This window comes from Pithys albifrons, chromosome 1 (assembly GCF_047495875.1).
Source record: "Pithys albifrons albifrons isolate INPA30051 chromosome 1, PitAlb_v1, whole genome shotgun sequence".
NCBI classification, from domain to species: Eukaryota; Metazoa; Chordata; class Aves; order Passeriformes; family Thamnophilidae; genus Pithys; species Pithys albifrons.
The window spans coordinates 89,935,329-89,962,125 of NC_092458.1; the positions used below are offsets into that span (position 1 = coordinate 89,935,329).

Here is a 26,797-nt window from a genome sequence, read left to right on the forward strand (position 1 = left end):
TGGGGGCATCCTCTTATAATCCATCTTTATTTGTAAAAATCCACATATAAAATCTTCAGTTTCCTTTTACAAAAACATAAAGGCACATAAAACTACTCGAACTCTCAACCCCCTGGACTGATGGTCAGACACTCCCCCCACCCCAACCTCCCCCTTGCTTTCTCCTCCAGTCCATGTTTCTTCGTGTTTCCTTTAGTTTCAGCTCACTCATGCCCAGGCACAGTTCTGCTCTTGCAAAGATGAAGTATGCACACAGGGGAGATGGTGGAGAGGTGGCATGGGCTGTGCGTGGAATGTTTTACAGGCGCTTTTTAGTAGTAGGTCTCTCTTTCCACCCAGCCTAAAGGAAAAGGAGGGAGAAAGCAGAGTTAGTCTTAAGGCAGACCAAGTACCAGGTTCAGGAGAGCTGCTTTTGGGCTCTTAAAACTTGCACTGTAGCACCTGACCTAGTAAGTGACCTATCACAATGGAAAAAGCTTGTCAAATTGTTGCTGTTCTCCAGCTTTCAGGACCTCACCCAGCTTTCTAGAACTACCCAAGGATTAATCAGTCTTTTCCACATACTTCAGTGGGTTGGGACTTTCATAGACTGGGAGAGAATGCAGGAACAGCAAAAAGTCCTTAATTTCAACTAATTGCACTATTGATGTTGAGAAAGGGAAAACAGCAAAATACACTTCAGAACAGTGCTCAGGCTCCTTGAGCTTTGTCAAGGCTCCTAGAGAACACAGCAGCAGCATGAAGAGGTGGGGAAGGAAATACATAGATGAGGAGCATATTCTTACCACCAGGGTTGCGTCTGATAATGAGCTTTCTGACTTCATCATATACAAATATGAGAAGGGAGTATGGGAAAGCGCAGAACCACCAAGTTGGCCTGTTTGAGAAAGAAGACAGTGAGAATATAGTCTGCAGAGATGCTCTTTGCCTAGCAGAGCTCTGACCTGATGGCACATACAAGCACAGAAAGGCTGGCACGTCCCAGCTTGCCAGTGTGACAGCTCCCACACAGCTGTGGTTCGTTCAAGAACCTACCAAGACAAGAATTACCACCAGGTTTTCTGTTGCAATAGGTTTTCTGTTGCACTTTTGGATATTAATTCCAGCATAAGGTGTGTTCATACCACCTTTGCTCATCTCTGTACCAGCCCCTCCCCACCTATTAATCTGGCAATATTTTCTCTAAGTACACATAACCTTTGTGCCCACAGCCTTGCTCACTGGAATGGAATTGTTTCCCTTATGTTTTACAGGTGCTAATATCCAGCTACTGCAAGCACTGGTCAGAGGCCAGCTTTCTTGTCAGGAAATGCTCACACTTCAGCATCAAACTCCAGACAACACCTCTAAACGGAACACAAGGTGAACCAGGATTTTTTTGCCATAAAAATTTCATGACACTTAAACCAGAGGAATAGTCAAAGTTTAGGACTAAACCCCACCATGAAATTTTGCAATACTGTTGAGCAAGCTTGAAGAAATGTTGGCATCTTCCCAACTGTTAGAAAAGCTATTATACATCAACTGGTCATCAGCATCTACACAGCATCTTTCGAAAGACGGCTACTTGGGCTGTTTCTGAGAATGGTAGGAAAAGGCTCAAGATGTCATCAGCAGTTCTTTAATACAGAAGAGTTCAGCCGGCTGTTTTTGGAGGTGCAGCCCCCATAAAAACACTCCATGAAATTAAGTACAAGAGGCAGCTGTGCTAGAGCACACTGGTACTGTATTGCTAATTTTTAGTGGGGCACTGAACTGTGGGCTCCGCATAAACATCCCATACAGAGTGAAGAAAACCCTTCAGCAAAGGATCACTCACACCCTCCAGCAGTCTGAGCTCTTCTGGGTTAAGACCAGGTTTCATCCTCCACAAGCTCAGAACCACTTTTAACCATCTCCCCACCTAAGTACTACTCTTCTGTGGTAGTCTGCTGCACAAAAAGCATAATGCAACTTACTTCAAAGGATACATCCTTAGAGCAACATCCATCCCAGGGCAGTAGGATAAGAAGGCAGCCAGAGCAGTCTCCTCAAAGAGACCAAATATCAAGATCTTGTTCCTAGAAGAAACAGCAAAGCACTCAGGGACAAAGTTACCTTCAGAGATGAGATTCTAAAAAACCCCTAGTTGCCATGTGGGGGTGAATGGAAACAGACATTCTAGTCTAGCCCAGAAGTTTATCAGGTGGGGACTATCAGGCCATGCAAGGTGACCGCACAGTTGTCATGGGGGTCTTTATGTCTCTAGAGAGAGAGATACATCAGTTCACAACTAAGTCAACCAGCAATTGCTTTCATCACAAATTCAGAAGGAGGCTGGAGTTCATGCCTCCACATCACTTGATGTATGAGATCAGGCGATCAAGGTTGCATGCTGGGGGATGTCAATATCCTTTGAGGTGGGCTAGACTCCACAGACAATGCCAGCACAAGCCAGCACTTCTCTTTATCTTAACCTGATGGTTGTATCAAGTACTAAAAGAAAAAGAGCACCCTGTCCTTTTTTATCTATTACCAAGGCACCAGACTGTTCAAGACTTATGATGTCCAGACACTGCTGGGATGAAGAACTAGAATGTTATGTGCTGGAGAACACACAGAGTCCAATTTTAAATGTTCCATGGACACCCTGACTTACTTCATCCCCTGCTGGAAGACGGAGTTTCTTCGGGTCTTACAAATAATCAAATCTGCCCACTGCACAACCACGATGCTGACAAAGAAGGCTGTATGACAAGTGAACTCCACTATTTTCCTCTGTTCATAGGTCTAGGAAGCAAAGCAGAGAGCATTCATTCAGACATGCTGCCTTTGCTCTCTGGTGCTCACACCAAGTTCAGCAGGCATTAGTATTTTGGCTGCCAGCCTCCAAGCTGTGCCTCAAAACTTACCCACTGCTGCCCATAGCTGTCTTCCACATCGTTAATCCATCGGTCATCCCACTGAACTCTGAGCCCTAGCAAGCCAGAAGGCCACCAGCCATTCTCTGCCATGATTACAAAATAGGTGAAGAAACCTCCAAGGGCCTGGATCATACCTAAACAGATAAGAAAGGATGATAAAAATGATGAAGCTACTGCGGAGATCAATTATAACAGAGCAGTTTGCAGGAAATCCCAACTACCTTAAAAATTACTCCTCATGAGGCTCAGTGACCCAAGCAATAGCTATAGAAGTAATTCACATTAACATCAAACTCAGCTGCAACCCTCTTGCTAAGTAGCTTCTGCTCCCAACTTTGTACAGAGTTACTTCTGTTCTGCCCTGTGCTGTGATGGCACCATACTCAAGGACACAAGATAAAACTCCCTTTGTATTCTCATTAAGCCTTGCCCACCCCCAACCCTTACAAAATACAGTCAAGAAGGTTCCCAAGGTCTGCTGCAATTAAGCATGAGCTCCCATCCTGTGAACTGGGCACATCTCTGTAGCTGCCTTTAATCAAGGCTCCTAATACTGTGTGTTTAGGGATATGCTGGAGAGAATCCTTTACTTCTAATTAAACTAACAATGGGATCTATGTTCTTGCTGAACAAGTCTGAACCAGAGGAGAGCTGGTTGTCAGCCAGTTCCTTTAGAGCACTGTGCAATTAAACAAAATTACTGTGAAAGCGATTCAATGGATGAAGCGGCACAAGCCACCACTATAAGCCATAGGGGAAGAATCATGGCAAGTTCTTAATAGCCTGAGGTTCTGGTTTAAACACCCCAAACCTCAACCCTACCAAAATAAGCAGAGCAGTCAGTGACTCAGGATGGTGTACAACCCCTGCAACCACGGACTTCAAACTGGTGCCAGAAAAAACAGAACAACTTACCAATCTGCCCATAGGCCATACTGATCAGCCGTTCATTCACCAGCTTGTCTGTTTTGGGATTTCTGGGCTGTCTCTTCATGATGTCACTTTCTGCTTGCTCATAGGCCAGGGAGATTGCAGGGACCTTTGGAGGTGGCAGGACTGCTGTTAGAACCATTTCAATTTTCCACTGTATAGTGTTCCCTGTCCCGTGTTTTCAGTTTGAGAAACAGCACTGCCCAAAAGCTTTAGCATTCAGAACTGATCTTACCTTCCCCATCCCCAGTTTGTCCTTATACGGAACTGAAGGATCCTCAGACTCAAGAGAGCCATGAGATGGGGAGTGTGGATTAAGAGAATATCAGATGGTTGCTTATTTTAAATGTGAACACTAGAAAAAACTGTATTTAAGCATTTTCTTTCCATTTTTCCTTTCTTTAGGGCACCTAAGAACACCCACATTTTTTCTTTTTTGAGACAAAAAACAGGACATTCACCATGTCAGTGCCCAAGTCAATGCAGAGGATGGTGACTGTTCCCAGTGGAAGGGGTATGTTTGCAATGATGAAGATCAGGAACGGCGTGATTTCAGGAATGTTACTGGTCAAGGTGTAAGCAATAGACTTCTTCAGGTTATCAAAGATCAGACGCCCTGGGGCAAGGAAGAGAGAACAAGGTAACTCTCACTTAGCAGAAGGCAGCCAAATAGTTCAGAGGCAGCTTCAGTGGTAACACTGGAAAGCAAAATACTAGTACAGTAAATGAAGGAGCTCTCTTGCATGTAAGGGTGAGACTGTGTGCTCTGTACATAGCATCACCTCAAGACAGTAACATTTTTAGTCAAAGCAATCAGTGCTCACTGCATACAGCAGGATACTAAGCTCTGATTGCTGGAGATCAAGAGTGCCTGGAGGTACCCTCTATTCTGCTCCTCTTTGAGAGCTAGTTCTCCATCAGGGAGGAAAGTAAGTCAGACTCAGCTGGCAAAGATGACTGTAGGGTCACGTGTTAGACAAAAGGACAAAGCAGCTTTTGTTACACAGCTTCTCCCGACTATTATCTTTCCCAAAGAGTCATGCTAAACCCATGGAAAGGAATAAGAATTTGAAGTGAAGAGGAAAGCGCTGCTCTCCGTGAAAACACTTGTCACAGAGAGAAGCTCAAATAGAAGAGAGCCCTCCACATGCCACTATTTCAGAGGGAATCAATAAGTAACACTGCTGAAGCATGTTCATCATCATGGCTAGGCTTCACAAACCAAGATTTGGGAAGAGCTCTACCCACAGGGGTGTGCCCTTCGAGCCTGCACAGCGTGCATGAAACTGGCCACAGTCTAACTCCTAAGGTTCATCTGCCACAGCCGAGCAAGCTCAGACAGTGACAGTGAAGTCCTCAGGACCAGAACCTACAGCACCCCGTATTCCCAGGAGGTCTCCCATCCAGGTACTAACCGGGCCTGACCCTGCTTAGCTTCTGAGATCTGACGGGATTATGTGTCAGGGTGGCATGGCAATAATTGAATCATGTTACTTCATCACCATTGCACTCAAGTTAAAAACTCACCTTCTTCAACCCCAGTGACAATGGAGGCAAAATTGTCATCCAGCAGAATCATGTCAGCTGCCTGCTTGGAGACATCTGAGCCAGCAATACCCATAGCAACACCAATGTCAGCCTTCTTCAGGGCAGGGGAATCATTCACACCATCACCTGTGACTGCTACAATGGCACCCTAGTCACAGAGAGGAACAGCAAGACTGAAATCATCATGTGAGATGTTTTGAGCAGAAAAGCTTTCTCCTGTCTTTCAGGAGATGAAGCAACAAACACTATTCCAACGCTGCTGTAAAGGGACCTCAGTTCCTCCTTGTCTCCCCCTCACCCTTTCCCTGTTCTGATCAGGCTCACCAGAGAACCATGCTGCTCTCTCAAAAGGAGATGCTGGACAACATATAAACATGTTGAATCCTCCCCTCCCAAGCACATACAGACCACTTAGGAATTAAGTGTGCTAACACACATCCAAGGATCAGAAGAAAGCCTCAGTACAAACTGAAGACGTTTTTCTGCCAGACTCTTCTATTTATGTATTGTAGAGAAGCCTGATATCACCTGAAGGCTTTTCACAGACTGAGATATAGTCGAGTCCCTTACATGAGTTCACTGAGAAAACTAAGCCCTGCCACTTCAGAAGCAGAACTGGATGGTAGTTCATGTATGTGTCTGAGGATTTATCCAGTATGACATCCCTTTCTTTACCTGTCGCTGACAGCCTTCCACAATTATAAGCTTCTGCTGAGGAGATGTCCTGGCAAAGACAATTTCTGTATGATGAAGAAGGATATCATCCAGTTGCTCACTAGTCATGTCCTTCAAATCTGAGCCGTGAACAACACAAGCTTTGGCATCCCTGCAAACAAGAGACATTATGTTTTACTTTACAAGAAGTTTCTCATTAGCTGTATTTGCCCCATAGAACTACGGCTCTTCTGTGCTCTTGGGAAAGACCATCTCCTGCTGGGACTAAACACTAATCCAGTCAGCCTCTCTGCAGAAGTTTCATGCTTGAAATTTAAAAAGTAGATGGGGAACACAAAAAAAAGACAAGATGAGAGAGCCGGATTAACTGACAAAAAGCCTCACAAGCAAACCAATTCTTTCTGTAGCTTTCTAAAGTGCATCAAGGGAAAGACCAGTTGTTTCCATAGCTCTTGGCCTCTCTGCAAAAAAAGGAACCCCAGTTAGCTTCCAGCATCGCAAGAGATGCTGCAGGCAATCCTTTTTGCAATAGACTGACAATCTACACGTGGCCTTTCACAGTGCTTACACTATGCCAGTTCAGACTAATTTACACCCTTTGGCAACAAAAGTACACAATGTTATATTTAGACTGGTTTGGTACCCTGCATGCTACAGCAAAATACCATCTCTCTTATCCAGCATACCATCCCTTATAGGTCTAGGAGACTATCCACACAGCTCTTGACATCACCCAGTTTAGACATGGAAATTCCTTCCCCACCCTAGCCAGCTCCTGAGCTGGCTAGTCACACAGCCCAGCGATTCCCAGCCCACATTGCTAGGTTGTGAGTTACCCTCAAATTAAAAAAAAAAAGGAATTCAGTCACAGTACTTGTCTTTCCCAAGCAATTTCATTTCACAGGGTGTCTCTATTCACAGTTCATAAGCTACATGGCTACCCTCCAGCCCAAACACAGGCTGGGTCAAGCTAAGCAATGCAGACAGGCCAGCCATTCTGCAAACAGCACACTTATGCCAAAGAACATTTTCTGAGGATGCCTCATTTCTGCACTAGGCTATGAAGGCAAACATTAACCCGTCAGAGGAAGGGGTTCCATTTTTACATTTATTCTGCTTATAGGTATGGACTAGTGTCAACTCCACCTGGCCCAAGTTGTGCTCCCTTTGCCCATCTACAGTCTTACTCTTAACTACTTCCCACACACAGGAGATGCACATGTAAGACAGCCTTGTGCATTCTTCACATAATTTAAGATCACTAAAAAGCCACAATATGCTGAGCTAAGCAACTGCTAAGCTTTTCATGTCCAGGGAGAGATACTGAGGAAATATCCAAGGCAAGGAGAGAGGCAAATACGTAATTCTTTGAACAGCTCTGGCTTTTCCCACCAGTCATTACCTAGGGTTGACCTGACTGACAGGAATGTTGAGTCGAGCAGCAATATCTTCTACTGTTTCATTGCCTTCAGAGATGATGCCGACACCCTTGGCAATGGCTTTGGCTGTGATTGGATGATCTCCAGTAACCATGATAACCTGAAATGCAAACAGACTGCCATGAAAGTCTTGCCTGTACTGCAAAGCAACACTGCCCAAAAGGTAGTGTCCCTTAGGCCAAAAAGGCCAATGTGGCACTTGTTCTACTAGTGAGCCTTGGCACAGAGCAAGTCCAAGGTATAGACAGTAAACTACTAACAGTATGCAAGAAGTGAGGTGGATGGAAGATAAAGAAAAGTGTTAATCGTGAGTCAATGGAGCCGGTTCTGTTTCCAGCCTGTGCTTTGTCCCCTTGTCTTAGTACTGTCGGACAAGCAGAACACACCCTGAGCCAAATCACATGCTTTGGGACACCACACTGTCAGCACCTGTCAGTGCCCTAGCAGTTTGGAGTTTAACTCATTTTTCACTCCATTAACATACAATCATTTGTATTTAAGTTAGAAATTAAGCCTGAAGTAGTACTAGTGAAATCCTGATTGATGCTTAATCCACTCACATGACAGCAACATATAGAGTAAAGGAAGTCCTTTATATGCCAAGCAATCGAGTGAGGCAATTTTCAATCCAGAAATAAACTACCTTGATTCCAGCACTTCTGCATTTGCCAACAGCATCTGGCACAGCAGCACGAGGAGGGTCAATCATAGACATCAGTCCTACAAAGCAGAGTTTGTCTACTGGAAAGTTCAGGTCGTCTGTATCAAACTGGAAGCCTTCAGGGAACTGATCATCAGGCAGAGCCAAGTGACAGAATCCTGTAACACATAAACCCCACATTTACTCTGTGGCCGCCTATCAGGAGGGAGAAAGAGTAAGCACTTATTGCTTCTGCAAACAGCTATGCAAGAATAACAGGGCAGCATCAGAGATTTAGCCAGGGCAGGAGTCATGCTCATATTCTGATAATTAATAGCTGTTGCTAGGTGCATAGACACAGCTTGGTTCACATGCAGTGGAGCAAATCTAATATCATGTGGTCCGTGGAGACTGAAGGTCCCAAATGCTTTGCTGCATGTTGATCCTGCCAACCCAGATGCTAGGCGTGACAAGACCCTGCAGGCTGCCTTTTAGATTAAAGTTTAAAGGCAGGACTTTTCCTACACAAATTGCTAAAGTGACCTTGACTCGACACTACAGTTACACTGCAGGAACAGAATAACCCTCCACTTAATCTGTGGGGACCACGTAGGAACACGAGGGACAAATTTTTTCCAATGTATTAAGGCTGGTCTGCCTTACCTAACACTCTCTCCCCGAGGCCTCCCAATTCAAGGTAGGCATTCTGAAAAGCATCTTTCATTTCCTCATCCAGTGGTTGCTCTTTGCCATGAATAAGAATTGTGCTGCAGCGATCCAAGATCCTCTCTGGAGCTCCCTTCATCACCAGCAAATAACGGGATTCTGATGGATTTGCATTTTTGTGGATAGACAGCTATGGGTGGAAGAAATGAAACTGTTTGCAGACATCTACTGTGAAGGTCACGAGTAATCAACAGCACTGTTTTGCGACTACAGTAGCTCAGAACTCTGTGATATTCTGCTCTATTTTCATTCACCCACACTTTAAAGAGGTTCATTAACCAAGGAATCTATGTATTCTTTAATGCTAACATATAATTGCAGTGGCCTTTTTGTATCCAAGCTGCACCTTTTAAGGTCATTTCCCAGCAGTTCATTCCTATTCCCACATTTAAGTCATTCCTCTCTCCATGCACTACTGCTACACAGGTCAGAAGCATGTCTGGTCTTTCGTTAGGAGCTGACATCTCAGTGTCAGTGCAGCTCCAGAAGCTCTTACACAGTATAACTAAGCATGGTCTGCTAACTTAGATTTATAGACTTGAGCAGTCTTCAGACAACTAAGAGCTAGACAAGTTTTTGGTGCCAAAACAAGTTTTGAGGCCCACTGTGCAAATTTTCACAAGTGCTTCACACAGCAGCACTCTTTCAAAAGAACACATGCTTACCTGGTACTTGTTGGTAGAGTTAAATGGTATTTCCACCACTTTGGGATTCCTTTCTCTCATGTCCTTGACAGAACCACAGCACAATTCAATGCATTTCAGAAGTGCGGACTCAGAGGCATCTCCTGCCACTGCTCTCTAGGGAAAGAGACAACTATCAAAACATGCATCCCAGTGGACTCACCACTGAAGATCAGATATGTAAAACAAAAAAAGGATATTCATTTCAGCCCAGTCCTACATAACATGATACAAAAGCAAAGCATAAATAATTCTATTATCTAGTACTGACAAATACTGCATTTCAGGATGCCAGGCGTCCCAGCCTGAGAGAGCAGCAGTCCTTTGGTGCCAAAGTCAAGGAGCCCTTTTAAGGGGTAGAGAACATCAGATAACCAGGTACAGTCAGCCTAAGTGGGGCTAGAGGGTAAACTTTCAGAAGACCTGCTTTAAGTTGCTTGCTGTAAAGAACAGCAAATGTGAGATGAAGACTGATGACATGAAAACAGGAACACTTGCATGTGCTTTACCACTCCAATACCCGATCAGCTAATTGAGCCTCTGGCAGAGGTTTGATCTGTCCATGCTTCCCTTCCCCATAAGGTTAGCACTGGTAGAGACTGAAGATTGGGGTTCTCAGCCCTGGACATCTGTGTGTGCTTCATGTCCTGTTGGAGTTTCCTTTGCTGCAACTGAAACCAAAGTATTTCTTGCCCTTCTGGTGTCTTTGTCTATGAGAATTTTTTTTTTCATTTCTATGCTGCTTTTTGGCATCTAAAGACTTCTTGAAACTCCTTCCCTCCCCAGGCCTTCCTTGGGACAGGAAAAACTCCTGCCCTTTAATTTCAGGTCATGTTTTACAGACCTAAGATATAGTCAGAGGAGCGCCGGAGAAAAATAGTTTTTTCCATCACCTCTATTACCACAGCACCAGAACACCCTTGGGAAGAAGTTTACTAAGCAACATGACGAATATTTGACAGATTATACGCACTGTATGATTAATTTCAGCCCTGGCTCGGTCACAGTTCAGAAGCAGGAATGTGAACTGGTGTTATGCCAGCACTTGCACCAGCACTGAACCAGCAAAAGCTTAAAAAGACTTGCTAGTGAGAACAGACTGGTAAGAGACACACTCCCACAAATGCTGCTCTCCCAGGTCTGATGTCTACTGCTCCCAATATCAGGCAGTTGTAGCTTTAAGTACACAAATGCCAGAGATAGTGATTCTTGGAACAGCCAGATATTGGGAAATGCCTAAGAAAGCTTTCTGGTCTTTCCTAGCCCTGTCTGAAGTTCCTGACCTCCCAAAGAGAGTGCATATGCCAGCGGACGGCAGGCAATCTGCTGCAGGAGAAATGTCTTCCCAGTCTCATCTCCACTGCCCATAGCACACCTCATCTAAAAGTGCTAGAAAAGACTAAAAGTGGCAGGAACTACTTAGCAGGACCCTGTAACCCACAGGATATAATCTCACAACCATTATGACAGAGTGGTGGTGAGGAGCAGAACATAAAATTTCTTTTAGGAACTCACCTTAAGAATTGGTACATTTTCCTGGTTGGCCTGAAACACAGCACGATTACAGAGACCTGCAATTCTGGACAAAGCACCCCAAGTGGCTGAGCTCTTGTCAAAGGAAGCACCTGAAAGCAGAGGAAGAATGTCAAAAATCTCCCCCAGCAAAAAAAAAAAAAATCACGTAAGTGCAAAATCCCACACACTTAAGAGCAAGAAGCCTTTTCCTCAGGAACAGGAAACACCTACAGCATGTTAACACAGTGCACCTCTTTCATTCCTTCTCTCTTCCCAGATACTTGATGAACAGCTGATTATTTTAAGAACAGAGGGTGAAATAGCAACACAATGCAAGACAACACCTTTGCTTTCAAGATTCTAGTAAATGGCTATATCGAGCAGCAGCAGATGACTTGCTGATAAAGCTACCAAATTCTGGACAGGTAACATTCATTGTGAGAGGCTTGAGTAAGGAATGCTGGGTTCTACCTCCAGGTTGTGTCCCTTTATCTACCAATCCAAGAGCTGGATGAAATAATTCCCAAAGGAACAATGCTTAAATAAAGATACTGCTCCTCTCATGCTGTCTCTGAAGTTGGTTTCAAGTGAGATGAAGTTATCAGGTAACTGATAAGCCAATGTACTTTCCACAAAGAGAAATCTTCTAGGTTTATTCAACCACTGCCAGTCTGAGGGTTTCCAAAAAGCTATTTATAGCTTATTGCTTTGCACTAGTGTAAGTAAAGCAGCTTTTTTAAGCAGTTCAGACAAGCACAGTGTTTTGGAGTGGCTAGGACAAGGTGCAGCAGGCACCACTGGGAAAATGTTTATGCCAATAACAGATCACAAGCACAATGTTTCACAAGGTAGATGACAGCTAGGAAACTCCTGAGTTTGTTAGTATTGAACAGTTCTGGAGAGGTAAGTAACTTTCCCAGTTGCACAGCACACTGAGATTTCAGATTCTTATCAATATCTAGGAGGCACTTCCTGCTAAAGTCTTATATTCATTGCTAATGCTCTGCAGACACAATCTGGATGTTTCGGGAAATCCCCTGTTCAAAGGCAGCCATCTAGTTCCACATGGGAAATCTTTTATTTTTGTCCAGCCTCAAGAAATTATCACGGCTAACAGCCCTGCTGTCTACATTTTCAACAGACTTCAGACTGAGCAGTTTAATCAGATACATTTTGGCAAAGATAAGCAGGTACTTCGTAAATCTTTCTATGTACAGAACAATCATACAGGACTGAACATTCAGGAGGCTCATATTCCAATGGTGTAATTTTGCACAGAAAACAGGCTACATGGAGTTTAAGGATTAAACAGAACTGTGGTACAGTGAAAAGCTTTCTATGTGTCATGCCAATGTTTTTTTACGCTCATTGTAGGTCATATGTTAGAAGTCCTTGCATTGTGAACTTCACTTAACTGGAGAGCTACAGACATGAGTTCTTACAAGCACCAGTGCATGGGAAGCTCCAGAAAAAGCCTTTTTTTAATGAAATGCCTCAAGCACAAGGAGATGGCCTTACCACTCTGATTCTCTGTAGTATCAGCCTCGTGAATCTGATTGTCAAACCACATGTGTGCAACTGTCATGCGGTTCTGTGTCAGAGTGCCTGTTTTGTCAGAGCAGATAGTGGATGTGGAACCCAGGGTTTCCACAGCTTCAAGGTTCTTCACCAAGCAGTTCTTACGAGCCATACGCTTGGCTGTCAGTGTCAGACATACCTGGAGACAAGAAAGAAATGACAAGTTAGACGTACTTGTGCAGTAATGACACTGCTATCCAACTCAACATGTGCATGGAATGACAGCCAGCTCACTTGCCTTGCAGTGATTCCCTAACCCCCTGCTCACCCTACCACTGCAAAATGAACAGCAACATTTAGGACCAGGTGGTAGGTTTAAATGACACATTTTCCTCATCATGAAACCTTCAAAAAAGGACTCACAAGGCTTCAGTCTCGTGCTTCTCGGTGCATTAGGAAGAAAATTATAAGCCCCAGACTAACATTTCAGTTTACGTTGCCACCTCCTAAACACAGGAACTCTCAAAATAGGTGAAGGCAAGCCATATATATGACCCAAAATAGCTCTGGTGATAGGGCTGCAACTTACTGGTAGAGGAAGTGAGTAGCTCCAGCTACCCTTTCTTGCCAGAGGCTCTTATCTGCTTCCAGCTCCCAACTGTTCATTCCCTGGTTCAGTTGTTGTTCTGCTTCCTAAAGCTGCATGGAAGCCTCTAGGCATGTCCACCATCACTCTCTATACACCTACACACACCTAAACACTCTAACAATCTCTTTAGGAAACCAAACCTGTGACAGGTCCCAGATCAAAAGCTGGGACTAGAATGAAACTTGTTGGATGCTTTGCCAGCCCTTAAGGGTTGAAAGGGCTGGTGTGCATGTAGGTATAGAAACCTTGACAGTTGTAACAAGAAGGCCCCTTCTTGCCACAGAAAAAGGCAAGGCAAGTCCAGAACTTCTGGTCTTGCTTACTTCAGCTCTACAATGCCAAGACACTCTGCAGGTCTGACTTGGGATCCATCTTTATCGGGTAAACTGCTGCAGAACTTGACATTGATTCAGGCAACCAGTCCAAATACACTGAACTTAAAAAGCCCAGCCCTACGCACTCATGGAAGGCACAGAGTGCCTTCTGTTACCTTAGTGTTTATCTCTGTGAATGCACACTGAGCATGAAGCACTCCGCTTCCTTAAGAATCATATATATAACAAATCCAATCTATTTTCCAATTTAACTCACCGTAACCGTGGCAAGCAGCCCCTCAGGAACATTGGCAACAATGATCCCAATGAGGAAGATGACAGCCTCCAGCCACGTGTACTCAAGAATGAGTGAAAGGATGAAGAAGGAAACACCCAGGAACACAGCCACTCCAGTGATAAGGTGGATAAAGTGCTCGATCTCCATGGCAATTGGTGTTTTGCCCCCTTCCAGTCCAGAAGCCAGACTGGCAATACGGCCCATCACAGTGCGATCCCCAGTGCTAATGACAATGCCACGGGCAGTGCCTACAAGAGAGACAGGTTTCAGGAAACAAAACCAGTCACAGCTGATACCCCATAGGTGTGGAAGAGATGCTCTGGGTGGGCTTCAGCACAAAGACTGCCTATCACCATTCTCAGAGCTGAAACAAAAAGTTCTACCAAGTATGTCTGAAGTTTCTGCTTTCTGGGGCAGTTTTGTATTTCTTACAGCTCTGCCTAACCATTCTGGTTCACATTATGTTATCTGCACTTTAACACAGCTGTATAAAAGCAGGTAGGCCCGAAGACACACCACATAACTGTTCCTCTAGGAGAAGCAAGACAGAAAAAAACAGTAGTACTGTGGAGTCTTCTTTGCCCATTCTACCGTATTGCAGTTGGAATGGGCTAAGACTTTGCTAGGAACTTCCAGCCTGCTTTTGTATGGTAGAAGTAGGCTACCAACTAATACACTGAACTCACGGTGTATTTGCATTGCTTACATATGCAGTTCAATCTCTACCATTGCCAATACATCAGGGAAGTAGGAGAGACATACCTTCCACACAGTTGGTGGAAAAGAACGCAATGTTCCTGGTCTCCAGTGGATTCTCATGGGAGAAGTCTGGAGACCTGGTCTGAGGCTCTGATTCACCAGTAAGTGAGGAGTTATCCACCTACATAAGAGAGTACTTTGTCATATACAAGCAGGCAGATGCCTTCAGCAGTGAAAGTAGATAAAATACTAGGCACTTCCCCCACCCTTCTCTTCCACTCCAGCACCCATTCACTGCATAAAAGACATTCTATGACATTTCAAAGCCAGACAAATTCATCTTCCTTCAGAATGAACTTTGCAGACAGCCTGTGTTATGGGTTTAGCTAGCTGAACTTTTAAACCTAAGTTTAGGCCCACCTGGCTAAACCCATAACAGCCTGTCATTGCTGTACCTTGCAACCATGTGCAGATATGATCCGAAGGTCAGCTGGAATTCTGTCTCCTCCCTTCACCTCCACTAGATCTCCAACTACAACACCTTCAGCATTTATGCTCATCTTCTCACCATTTCTGACTACAAGTGCTTGCTGAAAGACAGTGAAGAAAAAAACTATGTCAAAAGCAAGTCTTAAGAAAGGGCTCAAAAGATCTGAGTATCTTAAAACAGTTATCATTCTACAACATTTCTACTTGTACTAAGATGTTTATATCTGATATGTATGCAGTTTAAGAAAAATAGCTATTTTGTTTTCTTGATATGAAAGCTCCTTGTTCCCCAGGTGACCATATGATAGTTAAGTATGTTACAGACTGTCCATGAAGGAATCCAAATATTAGTGTTTATAACACCAGTTACTGAACTCCCCAGACTATCAAGAAAGTGTCCTATGATTTTTAATAAGCTGGTGAAACACACAGGGTTTCAGAAACTACTTGGCCAAGTGTAATTACTTGGAACATGAAGAGGAAGGGGTCTCACAGACCCTTCAAAATTTAAAGCTAGTAACGCACACTAACAGCCTCACCTTTTGCAACTGAAGCCGATGTTTAAAATCTTTAATAACCTTGAGCAATCTATGGTTTGGCAGACCTCAAGGAAATGAGCTATTCCATACCTGAGGCACCAAGTTCTTGAAGGACTCCATGATCTTGGAACTTTTTGCTTCTTGGTAATAAGAGAAACAGCCAGTAATGATAACCACAGCTGCCAACACAACACCCAGGTACAGCTACAAAGAGCAGAGAAAGTGAGTCAGAGGACGATTTGCCTGAAAGGCTTCCAAGTTTGTCCAGATAAATTGCTTGGCATTTAAGTGCCCCATTACAAGCATGAAGGTACTTGCAGTCTCTGTACATTTTGTACACCAAGGCCATCTACAAGCTAGTGTTGTTAACACAACACAAAGGAAGTTGGCTGTTCATTTCATTATGTTCAAGCCCTCCAAGACATATTAAGCTCACACACTGAATTTCCCGTGCTTATGGGAAAAGCTTCTGCGCTGAATGCTTAGAGGAAGTTAATCAGCTTTGAGCCAAACAGGCTGCCAAGTGTGCCTTTGAGGTAAAACAGACATTTGTACTTACATTATCATTGTTGGCCTCCTCCTCCATCAAACTTTGTATGCCATAAGCCAGAAAACATAGAATAGCACCAATCCACAACAGGAGCGAGAATCCTCCGAAGAGCTGCCGACAGAACTTTACCCATTCAGGAGTGGTGGGTGGGGGTGTGAGGGCATTTGGGCCATCACGAGCCAAAATCTCAGCTGCACGTGCAGAAGTCAAACCCTATAAGAAAGGTTCTGTTTTAGGTATTGGGGCAAGACCAACTGCAGAAGGTATTTGCTCGAGGTCTACCACAGCAACAAAGAGCTGCTAACAGTCGTTCACAGCTGTCAGGGTTCCACAACACAAGTGCAGGATACGAAATCTGAATGCCAAAAGAAGAGCTACAGGATGCTGAATGCTACTTGAGGAGCCTGCAGGCCATGAGACTACAACAATGAAGAAGGGAAAGACAAGGAGGCTACAGCAGCAGACTTTGAGCTCTGAGGAACAGCACAGTGCAACCCATCCTATCAAATTACAGAACAAGTGAAAGCTGGGGGCCACAGACGACAACACTTCGGAACAACCTTCAAGGAAGTTCAGCTTTCAGAACCAAGGTCTTTGACACAAAAATGCAAATCTCTGTGCTGTTGTAAAGAGGTCTTGATGCTGTATGCACTCATGCAAAAAATGCATTAAGCAAAGCAAACAACAGCAAGGGTTTAGAACCACTGCAGTGCTTCTGCGCCAGACTCAGAGGCAGCCTAGGATATCTGGACACTTCTTACCACAGGAACACAAAATTTTAACTGCTACTAGCTATCATTAAGTCTCTGGGCATGTGTTAGCTCACTAGACTACATTTGCAACATAAACATTTGTCTTCATTACATGCTCCTGAGGAAAAAAAGATAAATCCAAGAATCAACTTGACCTTGAACAATGCAGTTAGAAGCAAAGTCACTGAAGTATTGCAGTCAAGTTATACCGTGGGAGGATGAAGAGAATTATTTGTGAATTCAACAGTTCTGGGAAAGCTGGGAAACTTAACTGGAGGAGGAGAGATTAAACAGAAAAAAAAACAAACGCCACACCACCACACCGAAACCAGACCACCCAGATCTCCTTTTGTGAAATGCTCTGAGCTGAGAATACTTCTTTTCAGGAGGGCAAGGGGGGGGAGCAGGAAAACAATGTCTACGTACTCGACTCAAGTCTGTTCCATATTTACGATGAAGTTCATCAAGGCTCAGCTTGTGGTCATCCTGAAAGACAAGAAATAGTTGAGAGAGATCAGTCCCTGCAGGCTCATCAGCAAGAGCTCAGCACTTCCACCCCCCACCCCTATCTGTAACAGCATAGGGAGATACATAGGGAGATAGCAGGACTTCAGCTCATCTCCTCTGTGAAGGGAATCTCAAACTTATTCCGCAACTCAGTACAGTCTCATCTTTAGTGTTCTTGTGACTATTTGGGTACAACATGATAGCTTTTTAAAAAAAAGTCTGACTATATCTCAGTGGAGTCTTTACACCCTCAGCAGATTCTGTGAAGCCTCAGTGGGTGGAGTTTTTTTTAGAGGGGAAAGAAAAAGAGTTGACAAGAAAGGTAGGATGCACAGAGGATGAAGCCTGTAATTTCACACATTTTTACGTAATGCTGCCAGATTAAACACTACTTTGGGAGAATTATGTTGTCTCCTAAAGAGGTTTCTTTTCGCAGAAAGGCTATTTTGCACTTGGATCAAGTTGGTGCAGAGCAGTGCCTCACCTACAAGGTTGTACTGGAGGAGTAGATGCTTTAAGTTCATATCACCATTGAAAAAAAAATCTCATCCTGGAGCAATCTTTAGTATCCCCCTTTTCCTAGGAGAGGGGCCAAAAATGTGCAAGGCCAGTCTCAAATCAACAGACAGAAACAAAACCTGCATCACCTTCAAGGAGTGCAGATCTAAGCCAGATGATGCTCATAGACAGATTTACAGCATCATCCAGCATTCACAGACGGGGATGGGAGACACTCTCTACAGCCTCAAATCTGATTAGAAGGAATAATACTGAGGTCAGTCTGAGCAGAGGCCAGCAGTAAATGGAGCTGTACAGTCTCAACTCCTCAGCTGGAATGAAAACAGCAGTCCCACTCACATGACAGCACAATAAAGCCTGTAATGCTGCTATCCAGCGAGCGCTTGCCTGGGTGAGGAAATACAACTATACTGTGCTACAGGCAATACAGACAAGCAGAAACTTAGGTTCTGTGTAAAGTGTCTTTTGAGAAGTGATATTTCCAGGGTCTCCTGTGTGGTCATTTTGTTGCTCAAACACTTGCAGCACGTATGGCTTGGGGACAGAGGGGATGGGAGGAAAAGACAGATCAGTGCCTTCAGTCACACCATGCTGTCAGCACACCAACTCCTTTCTTTTGGTCACATAAGGCACAGGGCTCTGGGTGAAGCAAACATTCCTAAACCTGCTCATTTTTTGCTCTATGCTCTTACCATTGCAACTTCCTTTTTAAGCTCATCCATGTCCCTCTCCTTCTTCCCCTTCTTCTTTCCGCCATGCTCTGATGTAGGAGTGGGCTCATACTTGTCTCTTCCAGCCTACAAGAGAAGACACAGCATCATTAGAAACATCTTACAGTTAAACTCTGCAGCAGTAGACATGAGCTGTGCACACAAGACTGCCAGGCAGACAAAATTATTACAGTTTACAGAAGTTGTCGACCTAAACTTCAGTAAAGCCTTTGACCAGTTTCCTACAACATTCTCTTGAGGAAACAGACTGCTTGTGGCTTGGACAGGTGCACTGTTTGCTGAGTACAAAATCAGCTGGATGGCCAATGGCATCCTGGCCTGTATCAGAAATAGTTTGGCCAGATGGACCAGGGCGGTGACTGTCCCTCTATACTTGGCACTGGTGAGGTGGCACTGCATATCCCCTGTTCAGTTTTGGGCCCCTCACTACAAGAAAGACGTTGAGGTGCTGGAGCCTGTACAGAGGTGGACAATGAAGCTGGTGAAGGTTCCAGAGCACAAGTTCTACAAGGAGCAGCTGAGGGAGCTGGGGGTGTTTAGCCAGGAGAAAGAGAAGCTCAGGGGGGACCTTATTGCTCTTAACAACTATCTGAAAGGAGGTTGCAGCCAATAGCCAGGGGTTCGGTCTCTTCTTCAAAGTAAGAAGTGACAGGCAAAGAGTAAATGGCCTCAAGTTGTCTCAGGGGAGGTTTAGATCGAGTATTGGGAAAAATTTCTTCATGGAAAAGGCTGTCAAACCCTGAACAGGGTGCCCAGGGAAGTGGTTGAGTCACCACCCCTGGCAGTATTTAAAGGATGTGCAGGTGTGGCACTCAGAGGTTTAGTACTGGACTTAGCAGTGATGGGTTAACACCTGGACTCAAATTACTCCAATGGTCTTTTCTAGCCTAAATGATTCTATAAAAGTTATGCCACTTCAGTAAGTAAAAAAAAAATGACCTAGTGAGCAGACAAGTCTGCTCAACATCATCCCCAATACACAGATTATAGCCAGACATTGTGCAAGTCCAGCTACGAGGAAAGTAACCTATTCAGGCCTTGATAAGCAAGCCCCAGCTCAAGCTGAAAAAGTGATGAAGAGCAGAAGAAACCAATTCCTGAGTGAATACGTATGTTCCCTCCAGGACATTAATTTTTCCTCCCCCCTCAGAGTCCTCCACATCCCCTGGTGAGGAGGAGCAGCCTATCAACTGAAGATAAGTAAGAGCTGGTATCTCTGGCTGGTGGAATCTGGAGGCGAAGTCCCAACACTTTCCTTCTCAGTTTGGCACACTAACTGGCTGGTTACGCAACAAATCTGCTTTCAATTTATGGCAGTTTGACCAGCAAGAATGGTATACAAAGCAGCAGCACACTTTTGTAGATTCAGTCTGTGCTCAGTCCTGCTCACACTTCACAGAACAGATGATTCGCTTACACACCTTTATTCAGTAGGATTTTCATTCACTTTTATTATGGTTAATTCTACATGAAATCATGCAAAGATTTAGATCTTGTAATAATGAAGTAAACAAGTTCTGAAGACAAACAATTCCTGACTTAGTTCACATAAACATCACTTAAAAAGACAACCCTCTCTTCTGTGTAGGATCTATTACACCACTACACACTGCCAAGTTTTAGGTGATGAGATTTTCACCCAGTAAGATCCCTGAGAACTTTGAGATGAAATAGCAGTTAGTGGCACCAGAGTCAAACCTTTAATAACATTAAGAAAAGGTTTCCAAAGCATTGCCTTGCTCAATTTTTGCATGAGCACCTCAAACTGTGAGCTGGATTCCTGAGAGCAATCTGGACACAGGAACTATTGTCAGGATCCAAGAACTGTCTTGTTGAGCAGCAAGCACAGGAAACTTTTACTATCTACTCTGAGAGAAGTAGAAACCAAAACCAAAAGTGAAACTACATGAAAAAAAATTCATGAGTTTTCTATAAGAACCTATCAGTCACATCCAGGCAAGGGTTTTTACTGTTCTGAGAAAGTTCTGTATACAACGCTGCAGCCAGTCACACATTTCCACATGTACAGAAGTCCCCTCTTGCCCTGTTCAGTAAAGGCAGGCTTTTCATGTCCCATATCCTTGCATGCAACTACAGAGCTGTGCAATGGAAACAGTTTTTAATAAGTGGAGCACAGCCAAGCTATTTTCCTCCACTGGTATAGGAAAAGGACACAGAACTACAGACTGTCAGCATTCCTGGCATTCTTTTCCCTGCACCTAAACTTCCATTGCCCTTCTTTAAAAAGCATACTATAACCAGCATGGTCCTCACATTCCAGCATCACAAGAATTCGCCACAGGGCAATTCACAAAAAGTCACCATGAAGCATCTCTCTCCTTCAGTCTCTCTGAAGAAAACCACTTTTGACTTTTAGAACTATGGCAGACAAGTCCAAACACAGCCCTGCACAAAACACAAACTTCTTGATTACTGCTTGAGATGAGAAATTATTTCTAATGAAGGTGAAAAAGCTAGTGCCTTCCTTTACTAGGACTCTATCACCTTCAATTTCACCTCTTCTTTCCAGAAAAGCCTGACAGGCTCTTGCAGGTGATCTAAAAACCTCCTGGCTCTTTGAAACTTCTGAGAGAAGTATAGTTACTCAGCTTATCCGGGGCAGTGGTGAACAACACAAGAATACAGGAGTGTTTAAACTTTTTCAGTTGCAGCTGAAACAACCTACAAGCGGGCAAACATGAAAAACCTCACTGCCCTAGTTCAAGTGTAATTCACTGAAAAAAAAAAAAGAACCAAAACCCCCAGGGATCAGCTGCAGTCAGAACAAAGAGCAAATAAATTTAGTTTTTTTAAGCACCCAAGTATTTGGGTCTTAATGGCATCCACCTTACCAAGGATCTAGAAAAAAACCCAAACCCAACAACCCCCACCCACCCACAGTAGCTTCCTTTCTGTTCTTTTAGTACCACATCTCTACCTTACAAAAAACGCAAAGAGAATCAGTTTCAGCTCTTGCTACAGGATCATTTCATGCAGAGTCTGAACTTCCTGCTCCATCATTCAAATCTGAACTTGACACACAGATTAGAGTCCAAGTCCTGCCCCCTGTTTTGTGCCTCCAGGGCTATTGCCTGTCTTCCGGCAAGATGAGCCCAATCTGTTCAACAAAGGCTTGTACTGGCTGGGTTGCCAGGGAAAGAGGGTTTCACCCCACCTCGGCGCTGTAGGATTTCCCTGCTTTCCCCTCCTTTTCCTGCTGTACAATCAGAAGAAAGCCTATGGTACTCCACAACCACATCTTACCGCGATTTAATCACATGGCCTGAACACAAAGGAAAGTCTGTTACATCAGAAATGTCACCCCTGTTACTTGACTTAGCCCAAGAACTCTGACTCATCAAAACTGCCACCGAAATGAAACAGTGCAGCTTTTTTTTTCCATGCAAGATTTATTTTTTTTCCACTGGCTTAAGCACAACGTTTGTACGCACCAGTGTAAGAAGTTTTATACAGCTCCCAGAAAATCCTATTGTCTTTCAGATACAGCTTATGCTTTTCCGCTCTGTACTAATTGAGCCATTCAAAGCTGATGTTCTCAAGGCAAGCCATGATTGACCAGGAAATGGGAAGGGCACAAATCAGCAGACAAACTCAGAAGTACCCTATTCTATGATCACCTAATCCAACAAGAAATGTCAAGTAAGAGCCAAAATAAATTATGCAGCCTCTGGGGGCCTGGTCTGTTCTACTACTTATGTCATTATAATCAATTGGGCAGAGAAAACAGAAAAGTTACTGTCCTGCTGCCTCATGAGACAGTTTTCAGGAAATATATTAACCAGATGTGTCATAAAACGGACTATGCTATTGGACTGGAAAGTCTGCTCCATGACCTCAGGTAATCTTAGCACGGGATGAGAATGGCTTCTTTAGATCCTTCTTACTTACTTCCTCCCAAGAGCAGTGTTCAATCTCCTATCTTGAATCAAAAGTTTAATCAACTCCATTAACTGAACAGACTCTCAACATGTAGGACAGTACAAAGCAGTTTTTACTCAATAGCTAGTAATTCCTCACTGTGCATAGACTGCTGCTTTTCAAGTTACAGAAGAACCAGCTCCCTTCCCATGAGCAAGGATCTAAACTGTATAAGGGTTTTTATCACCATGGTAGAAACAGGACTATCCACACACCTTAAGCCTTCTCTGGGTGTTATGATGAACATCTCTACTTGTCACAGAGCTGACTGAAGACCCAGGTGCAAAGAGGGCTTTCCAAGTGCCACCGCTGCACAGTTGAGTGACCCATCCTGGTTCTTCACTGCTGTCCCACCTATGGAGAGCACCTCTCCTATTTCTTTGCATGTAAATATTAGCACATCTTTTCCATAAATCCAGACATCTCTGGTAGCTGACAAACACATGAGGATGAGTGGACTGGACGCAGTTCTCCCCTAGAGCAGATGGTGACGGGCTACCCCTTGGAATGGCCCGGGTTTTCAGCAGGTCAGGATCACTGTGGGTCGTACAGACCACTTGCCAGAGACCCCTGATCCTGTTACGCAGCTTTTGGAAAAATGTGCATTGACTAGGCCCAGGGTTTTCTTTGGCAAAAGGACTATCCTCTAGCCATAGTAATAAAGTCACTGTAATAAAAGAGTCACAGTAATAAAGGAAAGAAAAAATGGGGGAAAAGTAATATATTAAGGTTTTTTAATTGCACTAGATAAGGATTGCTTTGATTTGCATAATTGCCCCTCAACTGGTCCATTATGCAACAAGCCTTCCTAGTTTCTATTGGAAAAAATCCTTAACTGAGGTTCACAGAAATCGGAGCAAGCCAAGAGGTGTTTTTGCTCCATACACAGCTGCTTGATCACAACATCAAGCTTCAAAAAGTCTTCATTACTTTTTCCAAGAGCCTTCACTACTGACTGTTTATTTCCAAGAGCCTTCACATACCCTTTTCTTTAGTGAAGAGATATGATCTGATTTAAGGACTTCTCTCCGTGGTCTATAAGGTAGAATGGACCAGAAGCAACCCAAAGCACACACCGACGACTGTGTGCTGTGCCTGTGCAGCAAGGGAGATGGAGTGAAACATGCTGCTGTCTACAGCCACATTGCTTCCAGGCAGCTCTGAACAGAAATGAAATCCTGAGTGCTTTCCTCCACTACACACACCCCCTTGGATAATCTGCTTTTTGGGCTGAACAGCATACCCGGGCAGCTGACAGCCCTCCCCTTGTCCTGTTACCATTTAAAGTAAAACAGACGCTTCACTCAGCTTCTCCTCACAGCCACAGAGAGAAAAAAGTTGCTCTCACACTTAAGCTCTTATTTTCTCTTCCATCTCATGCTCCCATGGGAAAGAATTTTCATTTTTGGGCACCCTGACTCATGGCAGGCTCATGCTGTTCAGTGTTGTATCCACACACCGTTTTTTCACAGCCTTGCTCTCTCACATCCCCATTTTTCAGGGGGTCTCTAATTATCTGTGTGTATTTTCACTGTTAAACCAACAAATCTTGTGACTTGCTCCCACAAAAGCATGAGGCAGCTCTATTACCCCTGCTGAATTATCCCTTGTGTTGGTGCTTCAGTTTTGGGCTAATTGCTTTATTATCCATGCAACCTATGAAATCTGAAATGGAATCAAGACAGCTAACAACTTTCTACATTAGAAAGCATTAGTACCTTCTATTAGTCCTTCCAATGCCGACTAAGCCCCTGAAACCTTTTGCACTGTAGTACTACACACACACAGAGCTCTAAGGCTTCTTTGATGATTTAAAGATTTATAATTCTGCCAACACCACCAAATCCCCCCTCAATGTTTCATCTCCTGGGTGAACTCTTATTGTGTTGCTGCCTGCTGCCTACTGGACTGAAATACTTCAGGCTGAGCTGCCAAGCCTCAAAAGGACATCACCAAGGGAAAAAAAAATAACAAAAACATACACACAAACACACGATGAAAACCCACCCCACACACTCCTCAAGCCCCTCTTCCAAGCAGTAACAGCCATGTTCCTTCTTGCAGCTCCCCTACTATTCATGCAGTTATGTCAACACTGCCGCTGTTGTACTGCGCAGATGAGGACAATACAAAGTCAAGTCAATGTTTGAACAGCGCTTGGGAAGAACGGAACACTTGTAGGCAGGGAACACACTACCACCCGCTCCATCTCATAGTCCTGCACAGTCACCCTCTCCTCGGGAGGCAGAGAAACTTGGCAGAAATGTGTCAGATCAAAACTAAAACCTGAGAATAGCTCAGTGGTTAGAGCAAGTTTCTAAGAACACCAAGGTTGGGGGTTCGATCCATGGGCTGCTCACGTAAGAGTTGGACTCCATGATCCTTATAGTCTGCAAACATTAAGGCAACACACCTTCAACTGTACAAGATACACAGGAAAGTATTTAAAGGGAACACAACAAATATCCAAACAATAAAACACAACAAACTGGCCTTTTGCTTTTCAACATAAAACTAAATCGGAGCAAGTGAGGAGGTGTTCCTGCTCCACACACAGGTGCTGGATGGCAACATCCCGCTTCAAAAACCGCTCAGCGCTGCTCGTTTCCAACAGCCTCCCACTACTGTTCAACAGCCTCCCACTACTGTCCGCTTCCAACAGCCTCCACATACACTTTACTTAGTTAAAAGATACAATCTGAATTATAGACTTCTCCTCCTCGTAGGCTGTAAGGTAGACACGGAGCTGATACAGGGCAGAAACTGCCGCCCAGCTCTCGGCGAGAATTTGTCGCCCCAATGAGCAGGATATGGCCAGAGCACCCACCCCCCTCCCCACACCATCTCCCATCACATCCTTACTGCTACCAATAGGCATATTAGCCTAAAAATCCCCACGGCTCCCCTTCCCCCGTCGATCCTCCCACCCGGGCCCTCGTGTCTCAAGAAGTCTAAAGTACTCTGAGGAGCCCGGGGAGCAGCCACGCTCCCTGCCCGGCCCCACAAGGCCACCAGATAACCCGGCCCAGGGGCTGCGGGCGGGTGGGAGGCCCCTTGGCGGGGGACACACGGCCTTAAGAGGGAGCCGGGGGGTTTGGGCCACCCTCCTCTTGCCACGGGCTTCGCTCCGCCCTCGACCCGGTTCTTCCTCCCTGGGGCGGCGGCGGGACCGGAGCGGCCGCCAGGGCATGTTGCTCGGGGCTGGCGGCACCGGCGCCGCCCTCGCACCCGACGTGGCCGCTGCAGCCCGGCACAGACAAAGCGCGGCCCCGCCGAAGGGAAAAGGGGCACCCGCCTCGGTTCGGCTCCTCAGATTTCCCGCTTCCCGCCCCGTTCCCAGTCCCGCAGCTCACCCCCTTGCCCATGGTGCCGGGCGACTGCGTACGGATCAGGCGGCGGGGGACTCTGAGCGGGGCTCAGCGGCGCCACGTGTCCCGGCTGGCGGCAGGTGCGGAACAAAAGCAGCGCCCCGGCCGCCACTCGCCTTCCTCTTCCTCCTCCTTCTCCTCCGCGGCTCCTCTCCTTCGCCTCGCCTCTCCCCCTTCTTCCCCCGCCGGGGTCGCTCCTTTCGGTCGCCGTAACCGCCCGAAGCTCCGAGCGCCGCCGGCTTCCCGCCGCATAAAGAAGCCTCGCTCCAGCAGCCCCGCCCCGGCTCCGCGCCGCGCCCGCCCATCGCCGCCGGGGGGGCGAAGGGGACGGCACCGGGACAGCGCGGACCAGGGAGGGGTAGCGCGGCAGGAGGAGCAGCGTGGAGCAGGAGGAGGCGCTGTGCGCGGAGTAATGCCCTGGGGGCGGCTCGGCGTTCACCTTGGGGCTCACCCCGGCTGCCCTAGCGGCCCCTCGCCTAAGCGAGGGCTCCTTCCGCGGCGGCGGGAGGGAGAGCTCTTCCCGCCCGCCCGGCCTCGGCGCCGCCATGCCGGGCTGTGCCGGGCGCCCTGCCCGCTGCCCCCGCGGGGCTCGGCCCTGTGTCCCTCGTGGCCGCCCCAAGGCCCTGGCTGTCGCTTTCCTGAGGGTCGTGCCGGCTCTGCCGCCCCGCACGGAGAGGCACAAGACACCCAGTGGTCCCTGCGCCCCTGAGCGCGCCCCGGGGGGCTCGGCCCCTGCTGTGCTGCAGCCCCTCCGCACGGCGGAGATGGGCATGTGCCTGCCAGGAACTGCGCTGGGGTATTGAGGAGTTACGGGGCAGCTTTCTGTGCCCTCTGCTGCTCAGGGAGCTTGGCCAAGGCACCTAGTC

At 45.6% G+C, this 26,797-nt stretch overlaps 1 protein-coding gene and 1 pseudogene across 1 annotated transcript; both read right to left on the reverse strand.

Annotated features, from left to right (window-relative positions):
* ATP1A1 (ATPase Na+/K+ transporting subunit alpha 1) lies at window positions 1-26,178 on the reverse strand. Its single transcript, XM_071560211.1, has 23 exons — window positions 25,917-26,178; window positions 18,586-18,690; window positions 17,294-17,353; window positions 16,125-16,328; window positions 15,656-15,769; window positions 14,993-15,127; window positions 14,601-14,718; window positions 13,818-14,086; window positions 12,578-12,776; window positions 11,060-11,169; window positions 9,527-9,661; window positions 8,799-8,991; window positions 8,139-8,314; window positions 7,459-7,595; window positions 6,057-6,207; window positions 5,361-5,529; window positions 4,295-4,449; window positions 3,819-3,942; window positions 2,892-3,037; window positions 2,639-2,769; window positions 1,959-2,060; window positions 786-877; window positions 1-340 (listed from the first exon to the last, which is right to left on the reverse strand). Exons 1-23 carry the CDS (start codon window positions 25,926-25,928, stop codon window positions 312-314), a joined length of 3,066 nt encoding a protein of 1,021 aa, XP_071416312.1. The 5' UTR covers window positions 25,929-26,178; the 3' UTR covers window positions 1-311.
* On the reverse strand, window positions 5,200-5,315 carry LOC139681162 (5S ribosomal RNA; annotated as a pseudogene).
* Window positions 26,179-26,797: the final 619 nt, after the last annotated feature.

Bases quoted from the DNA above. Each gene is read 5' to 3' on its own strand.
- ATP1A1 (XM_071560211.1), bottom strand. The intron at 15,128-15,655 runs GTATGGAATAGC...ACTGTCTTTCAG, and splicing joins TCAAGAACTTGGTGCCTCAG to CAAGCACTTGTAGTCAGAAA. The intron at 6,208-7,458 runs GTAATGACTGGT...TCTTGTTTGCAG, and splicing joins GTCAGTCAGGTCAACCCTAG to GGATGCCAAAGCTTGTGTTG.